Genomic DNA, 15042 nt, shown 5'->3' on the forward strand with positions numbered 1-15042 from the left:
GTGTTACGGGTATTCGATCGATTTTTCAAAGAGTTTGGCTGATCAAAGTTGCTGAACTGAAAGATGTTTACAGAGGAAACTGACGAAGTTTCCCCGTAAAACTGAATGTAAAGTTTCAAGATTTTAAAGTCTCGTACCGGTAATTAATGTTAAAACCCGCCCGGTCTAACTCGCTTGCCTCTCACCCGGAAGCCCGGGTTCGATTCCCTGCCAGGTCAGGCATTTTTACCTGGATATGAGGGCGCTGGTTCCAGGTTCACTCATTCTACGATTACCTTTAATTGAGGAGCTATTTAATGGTGAGATGGCGACCCTGGTCTAGAGAACCAGGAATATCAGCCACGAGGATTCACCACACTGACCATGCGTCACCTCATAATCTGCAGGGCTTCGGACCGAGCAGTGGTTGCTTGGTAGGTGGAGGGTCCATAGGGGCTGTAGTTTGATTTGGTTTAGGGGTGTCTGCAAGATTATAAGTATACATATTTCATTTTTGTGATGTTTAGCCAAATTGTTGATGGTTCATTCATTCCCGGATTTTCTGTTTTCCCGTGTTGTATATTTTTCTTCCGTGGTCCCTCCAAAAACGGAGAATTGAGGTTCTACTGTATTTGAATGTATTGTTTGTCCCAAAACGGGCTGTGAGCATGGTGGTGGTGGTGGTGGTGGTGGTGATTATTGTTTTAAGAGGAAGTACAACTAGGCAACCATCCTCTAACTGTGAGCATGATCTGCCATTCCTCTGTATCATACTTATTCTGTTAACTATTTGTACTTGACACAATGGTCTATCATAGTATTCGTTATCTGAGTTACTCGATCTGCATTATGAAGGCACTGTCAGTAATGGGGAGTTTACAGCTATGAATCAGATTGCTTTTCTCCAATTACCTTAACTCCTACATGGCCGACCTCACAAAGACATTTGATACCTAGTTAGCTTTAAATTCAGAAAATCTGTTTGGATTGTGCAGATGTATAAATGAAACATTATTGTACTTAGCTGTGCACTGTGTTTCACTGTAAATTATACAAGTCTAACTCATTCTTCATCCACCTCTGTAGTTTAACAGTTAGTGCTATAACCACCTGTCCTCTGGGGGCCTGGGTTTGATTCCTGGCGCTGCCAGGTATTTAAGATTGGCTGGAGGGCTGGTAATGTGGTTAAATAGAAACATGCAGCTCACCTCTATTGGAAGTGTGCCTGGAAAGAGTTGCACAACCTCAGGACAAGGACATGAATCATCTGGCTCTGTGGCTACCAGTAAGTGTTAACATACAGGCGGCCCCAATTTGATTCCTGGCTGGGTAGGGGTTTGTAACTTCCATTGGTTAATTCCTCTGACTCTGGGACTGTATGTGTGTGTGTGCGCGTGCATGTGCGCATGAGTGTGCGTGTATGCATGTGCCATCTTCAACATTATGTTTCGTCCTAGATAGCACGCCCGTGGCCATCAACTCGAAGGACCTGCACCTGGCCTCTTTGGAGGTCATATGCCATTAAATATTAACTCGTTCTTTGGGTTTAAAGAAAGTGATGTCTTTTATATATTTCTCTATGTTTCAGTGTCCATCTTATGACACACTGATGCCTCTTCCTGGTCGATGTGAGATGTATGCAAGCTGTAAAGAAGGAAAACCTACTTATCATCTCTGTCCTCGTGGACTTCATTTCAACCCCATTCACTTATACTGCGATTATCCAGGACAGTCAGGATGTCATATACAGGTATGCTATAATGTGAAGAATGAGTTTCTATGAGATTTCGAGGTTATTATCCTGAAACAAATTACTGTTTTGGTCAAATGTTCAAATGAAATGTCTAAAAGCAATCTTTTTAAACAATCTTAAACTATATTTTCCATTTCAGTTGACATTTTATGTCAGTTTACAGTAGCAAGTAGATTTTGTTGTGAATGTAATATAATTATTTAATTGTTTGAGGACCATGAAAAGGTACACACGATAGGATATACACAATGGCAGGGTAGTGTGGGAAGAGCTTCATTCTTAATAAAGGAAGAGAGTGGGATAAGGACAGGGAAAGAAAAGAGACATCAGATAAAAATGAAGAGGAACTAAGAACACTGGACAAAAACAAGACAGAGAAAAATATCTTAACGGGTCAATATAAGTACAGTAGAAGTCCGTTATATTGAGAAATCATAACAGCGAATCATTTACTCGCTTTAGCATATTGTCATTATATCCGATTTTAAATATAAGAAATTGTTACAATAATAAAAACCACCTTTCCAATACTTAGTAATCCTTTATATTTAGGATAAAACCATTAACATATATTAAAAGTAGGACATGTTTCGCTCATGCTTTGTGAGCATAATCAGCCAAAATAACCTAATTTAAGGTAGGTCAGGGCCCTGCAAAAATGTCTATTAATACAATGATAAAACTAATTACAACAATATAAAAATGATCAATAAGAATATAATATGTCTATTAAAACATTTAGTGACATTAAAATATCTTAAAGTGTAGGTGAATGATATGAATTGTTGATACGTTGCTGTGAATGATTATTCGTACGGAATGATCATAATCCTCATACGATGGCATTAAACTGTTTATAGTTGGGAACACTTTTTGCACAATAAAATGAACTATTGTGAACTGCTATCTTGTTATAAATGTGACACAAGGGGCTCACCTGTTCCACGTTTCTCACCTATGAGATCTTTTAGTCCCCTTTACAAAGATCATTGACAGTATATAATGAATAAGACCGATGAAATATAACACGAGGGAATCTCTCAAAACTGTTTCATGCTAACCTGGCGATGTTTAATCCATCTATACAATTCGTTTTTCAACCAATACATGTTGATCTTAGACATTTATAACAAGATAGCAGTTCACAATAGTTAATTTTATTGTGCAAAAAGTGTTCCCAACTATAAACAGTTTAATGCCATCGTACGAGGATTATGCTCATCGTTCCGTACAAATAATCATTCACAGAAACGTATCAACAATTCATATCATTCACCTACACTTTAAGCTATTTTAATGTGACCAAATGTTTTAATAGACATATTATATTCTTATTGATCATTTTTATATTGTTGTAATTAATAATAATAATGTTATTTGTTTTACGTCCCACTAACTACTCTTTTACGGTTTTCGGAGACGCCGAGGTGCCGGAATTTAGTCCCACAGGAGTTCTTTTACATGCCAGTAAATCTACAGACACGAGGCTGACATATTTGAGCACCTTCAAATACCACCGGACTGAGCCAGGATCGAACCTGCCAAGTTGGGGTCAGAAGGCCAGCGCCTTAACCGTCTGAGCCACTCAGCCCGGCTATTGTTGTAATTAGTTTTATCATTGTATTAATAGACGTTTTTACATTATATGTACTGGGATCAGGGCCCTGTCCTACCTTGAATTAGGTTATTTTGGATGATGATGCTCACAAAGCATGAGCGAAACATGTCCTATTTTTAATATATGTTAATGGTTTTATCCTAAATATAAAGGATTACTAGGTATTGGAAAGGTGGTTTTTATTATTGTAACAATTTCTTATTCTGAATTCCAATACAGCTTTATAATGAGATTTATAACTTGCAACATATCCGATTTTTTCGTAAAAGTTGGGAAAAACCTCACACACATTACAATCAATATGTAATGGCAATCCATTTGTTCAAAACTTGTGTTTTCGCAGATTTCCACACTACGGCTTACTCGCAAGTTATTTTTCTAATTTCGAGACAACGTGAATCCGGATGTTCGGTTTCATTCTGCAGAATTGGAGTAGTATTACTCCAGTGGCTTCTGTGACAAACTTTTCAGTTTTCTTATTCCAACAGAGTCAGCTAACCTAACTTAACCTCATATGTACCATGAAAACATATTTGAAGCACCAGCTATAAGCTATAAATTACTCGGGAATACCCTTTCTGAAATTTAACCAGGCGCGAGAAAATACAGTGTAACCTTGTAGTGCGCATTCCTCATTAAGATGATTTCTTGCTTAGCACATCGTATATTTGAAGTCCCAATTCACGTCGTATTAAATCTATTTAAAAATACCTCATTTATCGCGTCGCAAAATTTCATTATTACCGCTCATTATAGTCACATTTTCCCCAACCCTGAAATTGTTCTTTATCTTCCCTTGTGAAAGGAACGTGATTTCCAACACAGGTTAGAGCCCCGCCACAGGAAGCAGGTTGGGGAAAGTTACGCGAAAACGGGAAATGGCCTTGAATTCCCGAACTTTGGAGCTTCAGGAAGCAAGCCATTAGTCTCAGGAGAGTTCAGTTTTGTGCTCTGGTTTTCACTGATATTGCTGAATAACCCAAAAAACCTGTTTTTGCTTGTATTTCACATTCCATTCAGAAGTTAGAAATGTATTCTGTATTGAGTGGTGGAGTGAAGGGTAGCAAATATTTGTCGCGTGATAGACTACGTAAGGATTAGGAACATAATCGTGTGAAGTTGACTAGCATGGTGCATATTTGTCTTGTGGTAGCCCATTATAGATACTGAAAAAGTCATGAAATCATTTATTAATGAAGACAAATCTAGGAAGTGGACAGGCATCTGCATATTTAAATGGCAGAGGGTATGTTGAAACTCGCACCGTCGAGTTTTGACTCGAGTCAAACGAAGTGCTGTTGCATTCAAGATGATGGTCAAAGTCATTTCTCTTGCACATGGCTCAGTTTAACCTCCAAATAATTCATGGTCGAAGAGTGTGACATACAATAATCCGGTGATGCGTTTACAGAGCTCCACTGCAAATGTTTTTATATTTGTTGTCGGGTAATACAATCATCATCATCATCATCATCATCAATGCCCACTCCAGTCGCCGGGGTGTGGTTAACAAGTCTCCTCCACTCCTTTCTGTCCTTCCACTTTTCCTGCTCCATTACTTCCGCCACATCCAATCCAGCTTCTATAATATCCTTCCAAATCTGATCCATCCACCTTCTTCTCAGTCTTCCAACTGGTCTCTTTCCCTTAACTTGTCTTTCCAATTCCCTTCTTGCTACCCGTTTCTTTCCCATTCTTTTTACATATCCAAACCATCTCAGTCTTGCTTTCTGTATCTTCTGTACTAACAGTTCTATATTTAGCTCTTCTCTGATTTTAATATTTTGAATTCTATCTCTTCTTGTCTTTTTTACTGATGTTCTTAAAAATTTCATTTCTACTGCTTGGATCTGACTATCTTGTCTCTTATTAGTTACCAGCATTTCTAGTCCATATGTTGCAATTGGTATGAAATACTGTTTATATAGTGTTAATTTCATTCTCTTGAGTACTTTGTCAGCCCATAAAAGCTCTCTGACTTGATGATAAAATGGTGTAACAGGTAATACACTGTTTTTATTTAATAAACCCCAGTGGAAAATGTTTTCATATTTGTTCTGTCATTTTTTCATGCCTTTTAATACTCTCATCACATCTTTAGAAGTGGGAGAGAGCCTATATCTTTCATTGAACCTGTACATACACAACATAATATACCGTACACGCATTTTGAAAAAATAAAAAAATAAAAAATAAAGTTTTTAAATATCCGTGTTGGATAGTTTTTATTCATGTATTGAATAGTATGTTTTCTCGCTTATCTTTCCTTGTCTCCTGCAGGAAACGCCTAACGAGGTTTTACTGAAAAAACTAACCTCCAAAATCAGTCACCACTCTGCGCCATATCTTGAGGTGTATCATGTTCTTGCTTAATTTCAGTACATAGTTTTAAAATTAAGCAATCGTTTACCCCAGCCTTTATTTCTAATGAGTTAACTATTGCTATTGGTCACGTTACTTATGCATTTATTATGAAAACATGTTCTCTTTCATTTGGAATTGTGCTTATAGAACACCAGTCGACAAGTATTACTAATTGACTCTGATATCGCCTTCAAGTTCAAATGTCAGTGAGAGAGCTTGCTAGTGCACATAGCAAAAAATTTATACCGAAGATGATTGATCACATTCAATATAATTGCTGGAGTGTATAAATATTGATAATGGAAAACATTATGCACGCATCAGTGATAGGGTTCTCACTGTAACTGAAGGAGAGTACACAGTTTAATATAGGGATTTTCAAGGGACTGAAAAAAGCTGTTGTTATAATGGAGTTCTTGCTATAGCAGACTTTTACTGTAATGGAAAGGAACAAACAAGTGTCTAATGAATTCATTTATACGGAGATAAGAAAATGAAAACTGAGTGGAGTGGCTGTGCATGTTAATGCCCTACAGCTATGGAGCCAAGCTCTACATTTGGGAGATGAGTGGGCTCCAACTCCACTGTCAGCTGTCTTGAGAATGGTTTCCTGTGGTTTCCCATTTTCACACCAGGCAAATGCTGGGAGCTGTACCTTGAATAAGGCCATGGCCGCTTCCTTCCCACTCCTAGGCCTTTCCTATACCATCGTCGCTGTAAGACCTATCTGTGTCAGTGCGACGTAAAAAAGAAAAAAAGAAGAAAAAATATGGCTTCAGGAAGAGCGTCCGGCTGGAAAACATGCCATATAATTTTTTCATCTCATCTTCAATCAGACACTAGTGATCTTTATTTAGGGTAGTCACCCAGGTCGCAGACTCCCTATCTTTTGTTTTCCTAGCCTTTTCTTAAATGATTTCAAAGAAATTGGGAATTTATTGAACATCTCTTTTGGTGTAAGTTATTCCAATCCCCAATTCCCCTTCCTATAAATGAATATACAGTTCAGAAAAATTAGGGGAACATGTTTTTGAGCATATGCCATGCTCCACAAAACAATACCTCACACCCAGGTATATTACCAACTAAACCTTTATTCTTTACCGTTGAAGTATACAAAAGAACGTCAATGGATTCACATTCATTTTCAGAACACAAACGGAAATGTCCAAATAGGGGTGAAAACAAAGTGATAACAGTCCTCCAGGGTGGATTTTTATCACAGTTGGAGAGCTTTAGTATGGTGTATGCCCTCCACAAGCATTTATCACAGCTTGGCACCTACGTGGCATGCTCCTTGTAAGTCGACGGAGGTCACGTTGCGGTATCAGGTCCCATTCTTCAATAATAGCCTGTTTTAGGTCTTGGAGGGTGGTGGAACAGGACGCCCACGAACACTTCTGTCAAGCCTACCCTACACATGCTTGATGGGATTAAGGTTGGGATTCACTGCTGGCCATTCCATCTCTTGAATGTCCAGTTCTCGCAAGACAGCTCTGGTGATGCATGCTACATGAGCCCTGGCATTGTCGTGCATGAGTATGAATTCAGGGCCAACACCGTATGCAGCAACCAACACATGCTGTAGCAGTATCTGCTTGATGTACCCCGCAGCAGTAAGATTACCACGGACGACAACAAGATCCATACGGCCATCAATACTGATGCCACCCCACACTATCACAGAACCTTGTCTGAATCGGTTGCCTTCCTGGACAACATTTGGCATGTATTGTTCACTATGTCATCTCCATACGTGTTGACGTCCATCACGCTGTGTCGGGGTAAATCTGGACTTGTCTGTGAACAACACAGGTCTCCATTGGTCAAGTTGCCAGTTGACGTGGGTATGGGCAAACAGAAGGCGAGCTGCGCGAATTTGCTGCATTAAATGGGGTACTCAAACAGGACATCTGGGTCATAAGGACACTTCTCTTAACCTGTTCCTTACTATCTGGTCAGACACCGTGGCTCCAGCGACCCTGCTGAGGTCTTGTTGTAGTTCTCTGGCAGTTGCTGAATGACGCCACAATGCACAGATGGTCAGATATCGGTCATCCTGTGGGGTTGTCATGAGTCCATGACCATGTCCAACCCTCCTTGTGAACTGGCCTGTCTCACTGTAGTGATTCCACAAGCAGTGAACAACTGACAGAGAGACATTGAGATCCATAGCAACACAATGAAAAGTCCATCCTTCCTGGATCAAAGTGTCGGCCCTTGCGACTTGAAGCTCGTTAAGATGTCTCATGGGATGTGCTGGTTTACGTACAACATGCTCAAATGACCGCAGTAGTCTGTGTAACTCATAACGACACACGGATGCACCGCTATTCACTTTGTTTTGAGGGGTGACCTGACAGTTTAATGCATGGGTTATACAGATGGAGTATAACTTTGATTTGACATACCCTGAGTAGCTAAGATCTCAAGGTATGTTGTACAACCATTGGAACCCATCTACCAAATTAACGTTCACATACCAGACGTTACAAAACATGTTCCCTTAATTTTTTTGAACTGTGTATTTGCCCCAATTTGTCCTCTTGAATTCCAACTTTATCTTCATATTATGATCTTCCCTACTTTTAAAGACACCACTCAAACCTATTCGTCTACTAATGTCATTCCACACTATCTCTCCACTAACAGCTCAGAACATACACTTATTACATGTTACAAACTTCATAATTATTCAGTACTTAAAATCCAATTGAGGTATTTTATAAGTCCACCTATTCAATACTATTAACTTATAAGTGGTTACAAATGCATACAATTACAGACACCTTCGGGACATGTTTCGCCCTTTCTATATGGCATCTTCAGTCTTAATCAATCTGAAAATAATAACCTTAAATTTTAGATCAAGAAGCAAGCTAATTAGCCTTATGACCTTATATGCTTAAAATTCTGGTACACTAAGTGTGTGACCTATGGACTACACTAAATAAAAATTGTGATAATACAGTATGTCATTGAAACACTATCACTTAGTCATTCTAAAACCATGTGTCCAAGACTAAAACCAGATCCTCTTCTTATACGAAATTGTGAAATTCTTATTGAACATCACTTTGAACTGTCTCCTATTTCTCCAAATGCAATAGTAAAAACATATGTTCTAACAAAGGAAAAGTAATTTTAAAAAAACAGGAACTATGTATTGTGCAAGACATGGTCATGCAGCTACTGTTTTCATTAGATGTGAAAGCAATTTAAACTTCTCCTAGGGTAGTTGTAAAATGAGGTGCAAACTGAAACCTCTGCATAAAATCATGAGGCTAAAATGCAGAATACCATGTGGTCACATTGTGTGTAGGGCTCCTTGTAGAGAACATTTGTTAGCCTTCCGTTATAGCAGTATTCATTTGTCTGAAACACATGGTTTTAGAGTGATAGTGTTTCAAGGACATTTTATAACAATTTTTCTTTAGTGTAGTCTATATGTCACACTTAGTGTACCAGAATTTTAAGCATATAAGGTCACAAGGCTAATTAGCTAGCTTCTTGTTTTAATATTTAAGGTTAGTATTTTAAGATTGATTAAGGCTGAAGATGCCCTATAGAAAGGGTGAAACATGTCCTGAAGGTGTCTGTAATTGTATGTATTTGTAACCAATTATAAGTGGATAGTATTGAATATGTGGACTAATTAGTTGGATTTTAAGTTACATACATTTTAGTCAAACAGCTCGTCTTCTTTCTCCCAAGTCTTCCGAGCCCAAACTTTGCAACATTTTTGTAAAGCTATTCTTTTTCGGAAATCACCCAGAACAATTTGAGCTGCTTTTTGGATTTTTTTCCAGTTCTTGAATCAAGTAATCCTGGTGAGGGTCCCATACATTGGAACCATACTCCAGTTGGGGTCTTACCAGAGACTTATATGTCCTCTCTTTTACATCCTTACTACAACCTCTGAACACCCTCATAACCATGTGCAGAGATCTGTACCCTTTATTTACAATCTCATTTTTGTGAATACAGTACCTCAATGAAGATCTTTCCTTATATTAACACCTACATACTTACAATGATCCCCATAAGGAACTTTCACCCCATCAAAACAGTCATTAAAACTTAAAGGACTTTTCCTATTTATCCCCAACCCCATATCAGGAAATGGGACTAAAGCAGGTGATAGCCAGACAGGAAAATGTAAAGGATCATGTAATACAACAAACACAATCACAGCTTAATGTGACAAGGGAAAGCAATAGAAAGAGGAAAGAAGGACTCAGCTTTTCACTTACTGTACACTAGTTTCGTGGCCTCTTATTTTCGAATCATTCAAAACTTAGTCTTAAACATTGCTGTCTTGGTTTGGTGGTGATTATTATTTTAAGACGCTGTACAACTGGACACCCCTCCTCTGTCATCTTGGTCTCTTTCTGCTTCTCTTATGGTTGAATCCATTATTCTCCTAAGTAAAGCTGATTTATATGCACAAGTTCATTCATCAAGATCATTCGTAACTTGGCCTTTATCTCTTCATTCCAAATACCCTCACACTATTGTTCTCAGCTGTTTGTACCAGCAATCATTCTCAATTCCTTCATGTCTGCTTCTTCCAACTTACTAATGATGTATCCAGAGAGCATCCAGTTTTCACTCCTGGACAGCAAAGTTGATCTGAAAACAGGCTGATGTAATAATTTTGTCTGAAAACACATTTCATTTTTATACAATACCATTGATTGCCATTGCAAATTTGCTGCATACAATCAACCAATCACTACTTATCTGCATTTAGGGCAGTCACCCACGTGGCAGATTCCCTATCTGTTGCTTTCTTAGCCATTTCTTAAATGACAGCAAAGAAATTGGAAATTTATTGAACACCTCCCCTTCCATTTTACAGCACTGTTAGGACAAATAATATAATTGTTTAATAGAGTAATGGTAGGTCGTAATAATATTTATAAAATAGTTATGTAACAGTAATAGATCAATAAATCAATAATCAATCACTACTGATCTGCATTTAGGGCAGTCACCCAGGTGGCAGATTCCCTATCTGTTGTTTTCCTAGTCTTTTCCTAAATGATCGCAAAGAAATTGGAAAATTATTGAACATCTCCCTTGGTAAGTTATTCCAATCCCTAACTCCCCTTCCTATAAACGAATATTTGCTCCAATTTGTCCTATTGAATTCCAACTTTATCTTCATATTGTGATCTTTCCTACTTTTAAAGACACCACTCAAACTTATTCATCTACTGATGTCCTCCCACGCCATCTCTCCACTGACAGCTCAGAACATACAAAACTTAATCGAGCAGCTCGTCTCCTTTCTCCCAAGTCTTCCCAGCCCAAACTATGCAATATTTTTGTAACGCTACTCTTTTGTCGGAAATCACCCAGAACAAATCGAGCTGCTTTTCTTTGGATTTTTTCCAGTTCTTGAATCAAGTAATCCTAGTGAGGGTCCCATACAATGAAACCATACTCTAGTTAGGGTCTTACCAGAGACTTATATGCCCTCTCCTTTACTTTCTTACTACAACCCCTAAATACCCTCATAACCACGTGCAGAAATCTGTACCCTTTATTAACAATCATATTTATGTGATTAACCCAATGAAGGTCTTTTCTTATATTAACACCTAGGTACTTACAATGGTCCCCAAAGGGAACTTTCACCCCATCAACGCAGTAATTAACACTGAGAGGACTTTTCCTATTTGTGAAACTCAAACCTGACTTTTAACCCCGTTTATCATCATACCATTGCCCACTGTCCATCTCACAACACTATCGAGGTCACCCTGCAGCCGCTCACAATCTTGTAACTTATTTATTACTCTGTACAGAATAACATCATCTTCAAACAGCCTTATCTCTGATTCCACTTCTTTACACATATCATTGATATAGGCTATATAAGAAAACATAAAGTTCCAATAATACTGCCTTGAGGAATTCCTCTCTTAATTATTACAGGGTCAGATAAAGCTTCGCCTACTCTAATTCTCTGAGTGTTATTTTCTAGAAATGTAGCCACCCATTCAGTCATTCTTTTTTCTAGTCCAATAGCACTCATTTTTGCCAGTAGTCTTCCATGATCTACCCTATCAAATGCCTTGGATAGATCAATCGCAGTGCAGTCCATTTGGCCTCCTGAATCGAGGATATCTGCTATATCTTGCTGAAATCCTACAAACTGAGCTTCAGTGGAATAACCTTTCCTAAACCCAAACTGCCTTCTGTCAAACCAGTTATTAATTTCGCAAACATGTCTAATATAATCAGAAAGAATGCTTTCCAAAAGCTTACATGCAATGCATGTCAAACTGACTGGCCTGTAATTTTCAGCATTAACCTTATTGCATTTTGCTTTGATTTCACTTGCTATTCTATCTTCCTGAAGAAATACACATCCCTAGTACCGTATTTACCTGATTGTAAGCCAAACCTTTTCTTAGATCAAAAAGGGCCCCTCGGCTTAGAATTGGTATTGTTAACAGGTAAAGTAGATGACATGCTTTATTGATGCAATAGAAATATTTCCAAAAAATAATGCCAGAATCTACCATAAGTATGTTTTCACCATCATGACAAGTTGTTAGTTAACACCATGTTAAAAATTTAACAATGTGTTAAGATTCTTGTGTTTCTTCTAATTTTCCCTGAGAAACATTAGCTAACACGTTGTTAAATCTTGCAAGAGTTATGAACAGAACAAATCTTGAAGGCAGTGGCAGAACTGAGTGGTTTCTGAGGACACTCCAATGCTATTTTGTTTGAATACAGCTGTAAAACACGAGGTGTGAAATCAGCATGAACATGTTGTCTCAACCTTTGAATTGCAGTCCACAGCTAAGAATGGGAAACTATCTTTTAGATGCTCTTCAGGATCCCTTTGTAACTTGTTCCCACTTCAAACCATGCTGGGGTATGGGAGTTATAAAAAAAAAATATTATACTGTCATTTACAGAACCTGGCCAGAACTATTTCCTGATTTGCAAGTTAGGATAATTAATAACTTGAACATTAATAGAAAAATTATCCCTTCCGGTTGTGGTATATTTCAGCTCTATTGCCTCCAGGTGACTGAATTCTTAAACACTAGCAAAACAGCATATTTCATAGAAGTCATAGATAGTCTGTTGACATTCTTGTACTAAAGGAAATGCTAAGTAATATTTTCACCAATGGTATCACTGAAAGAAACTCTGGTAACAATTCTACTAACTGAGGCTTTTGACATTCTATCATTGTCTCCAAACATTACATGAAAAATCATCAGCCATTCATTTATAAGATTTTGATCTTGAATTTGCTTGATGGCACAAAGACAGTGATAAAACATCCACAGTTCTAGCCCTTCAGGCAAACAACTCAATGTTAAAAACATCCTAGGGATATGAGCTATGAATTTTAAGTAAATAAAATATGATAAAGTATGAGAATACAGACATGATATCGGCTTTTGGGCTTGTGGTTTTTCTCACCACCATCCAGCACAAAAACAAGGCATTCTTCTCACGACACTCACCAAGAGTTACATAAAATCAGCTTCATGGTCCGTATCGCACTTCAATAAATTCACAATTAAGTATTTATTTATTTTCCACCTAGTCGATACAATGATTGCTTAAGGCAATTTTTAATGGTCAAAAGTGGTACATGTTTGTGGCTGAAGATGTTGATAATATACGAAACATGTACCACTTTTGACCATTAAAAATTGCCTTAAGCAATCATTGTATCGACTAGGTGGAAAATAAATAAATACTTAATTGTGACTCACCAAGAGGGCGACATGAATTTGTGAGCCATCATATATCCAGGCGGAGATGGACATACTCATAGTCATGTTCAAGGGTAATGGTTACAGCGATGTGCAGATTCATAGAGCCCTGCATCCCAGAGAAATGACCAAGCAAAGCTCACAGAAGGAAGAAGTGAAGCGAACTGCCTACCTGCCTTACATTCACAACACCACAGATTGAATAGCCAAGGTCCTATGCAAACACAATATAAAAACTGTGTTTGGCACCATCACTCAAATTGCTCACAGTCTGGGTAAAACCAAGGACAAATTATCCCCACTTTTACATCCTTCGGTATACAAAATACAAAATACAAAAGGTATAGATTGGCCAAACATGCTGGTCCATTGGTACTCGTATCAAGGAACACGAATGAAATATTTGTCTCAGCCAGCCAGACAAATCAGCAATAGCTGAGCATACTCTATCTTCGGGTCATAATGTCATGTTCTAAGATGCTTGAGCTCTTACACTGCAGACACTACAGGTCCAGGAAAATTTATAATGTCCAATAACAGACCATTATATTGGTATTATAAATTTACTCATTCGGGACAAATATTTTAAATTCCCTATGGGAATCAACATCTGTATTATCTGATGGCCAGGCAGGCATCAATTTTTTGGAAATGAGACATAGCTCTCATAGTGCATTGGCACTGCTGGTGGCTTCAATTAGCCTATGCAGTGGCCTCCACGGTTCCCCATCTCCCTCTTTTTTGACTCCTTCTCAACCCCGTCATCTCTCCTGGCCAGAGAGAGGGCGACACCCTCTAGGTGGCCCGCCCCACCCCTTCAGGGTGGGGAATGAAAACATTGAAGCAGCCTCCACGGTATGCACTAGCCTTGCGTCTTGGGTGGTGTGCTAAGTCCCAACTGATGAGCCTAACTTAGCACACGAGGGCGAAACGCAGGCAACCAAGAATGAGTTAGCTGGAAAATTTATAATGTCCAATAACGGACCATTATATTGGTCCAGGATTATACGGGAAGCTGCGGTAATACGTAGAAATCCTAACAATTTCAACAGAGACACTGGCTATCAGTTAAGTAATATATAATATGTGGTTGCCAACCATTAAGGATTTATGTAGGTAGTTCCCTTCATTATTGTTGTTTCGTTTTGGTGTTTTCCAAATTCGTATGTTCCTCATCACCAGATGTTTCATTCCAGGCTTGTGTCATTGTCGTACTTTTATATGTGTGTACACATGTTATGTTATGTGACTCCCTCTCAGACTAATTCTGATGGTTCCATCAACTTCCGCTTCAAACGCTAGCGCTGTACCGATAAGCCATCTGGTGATGAATGAGGTGGTGGTGGTGGTGGTGGTGGTGGTGGTGGTGGTGGTGATTATTGTTTTGAGAGGAAGTACAACTAGGCAACCATCCTCTATACAACACTAATCAGAACGTACCACTTCAACTTCTATTATAACATCTAAATTCAAACCTCATTTTTTGAGAAGCCTTCCTCGAGAACAGACAATATTTTCTTCTGAAGATGCAGAACAAAGTTCTCTGTGAAACGTAAAGAATTTCACCTAATTTT

General features: G+C 38.4%; 1 protein-coding gene across 1 annotated transcript in view; it reads left to right on the plus strand.

The window, feature by feature from the left end:
• The window catches only part of LOC137502166 (protein obstructor-E-like), a 57267-nt gene extending 42497 nt beyond the window's left edge, over positions 1-14770 (plus strand). Inside the window, exons 5-6 of the mRNA XM_068229172.1 lie at positions 1568-1729; positions 14729-14770. Of these exons, the coding sequence (XP_068085273.1) occupies positions 1568-1729; positions 14729-14770 (204 nt within the window). The remainder of the gene's footprint in view (positions 1-1567; positions 1730-14728) is intronic.
• Positions 14771-15042: the final 272 nt, after the last annotated feature.

The sequence above is a fragment of the Anabrus simplex genome, chromosome 9, assembly GCF_040414725.1.
Source record: "Anabrus simplex isolate iqAnaSimp1 chromosome 9, ASM4041472v1, whole genome shotgun sequence".
In the NCBI taxonomy this organism is placed as follows: Eukaryota; Metazoa; Arthropoda; class Insecta; order Orthoptera; family Tettigoniidae; genus Anabrus; species Anabrus simplex.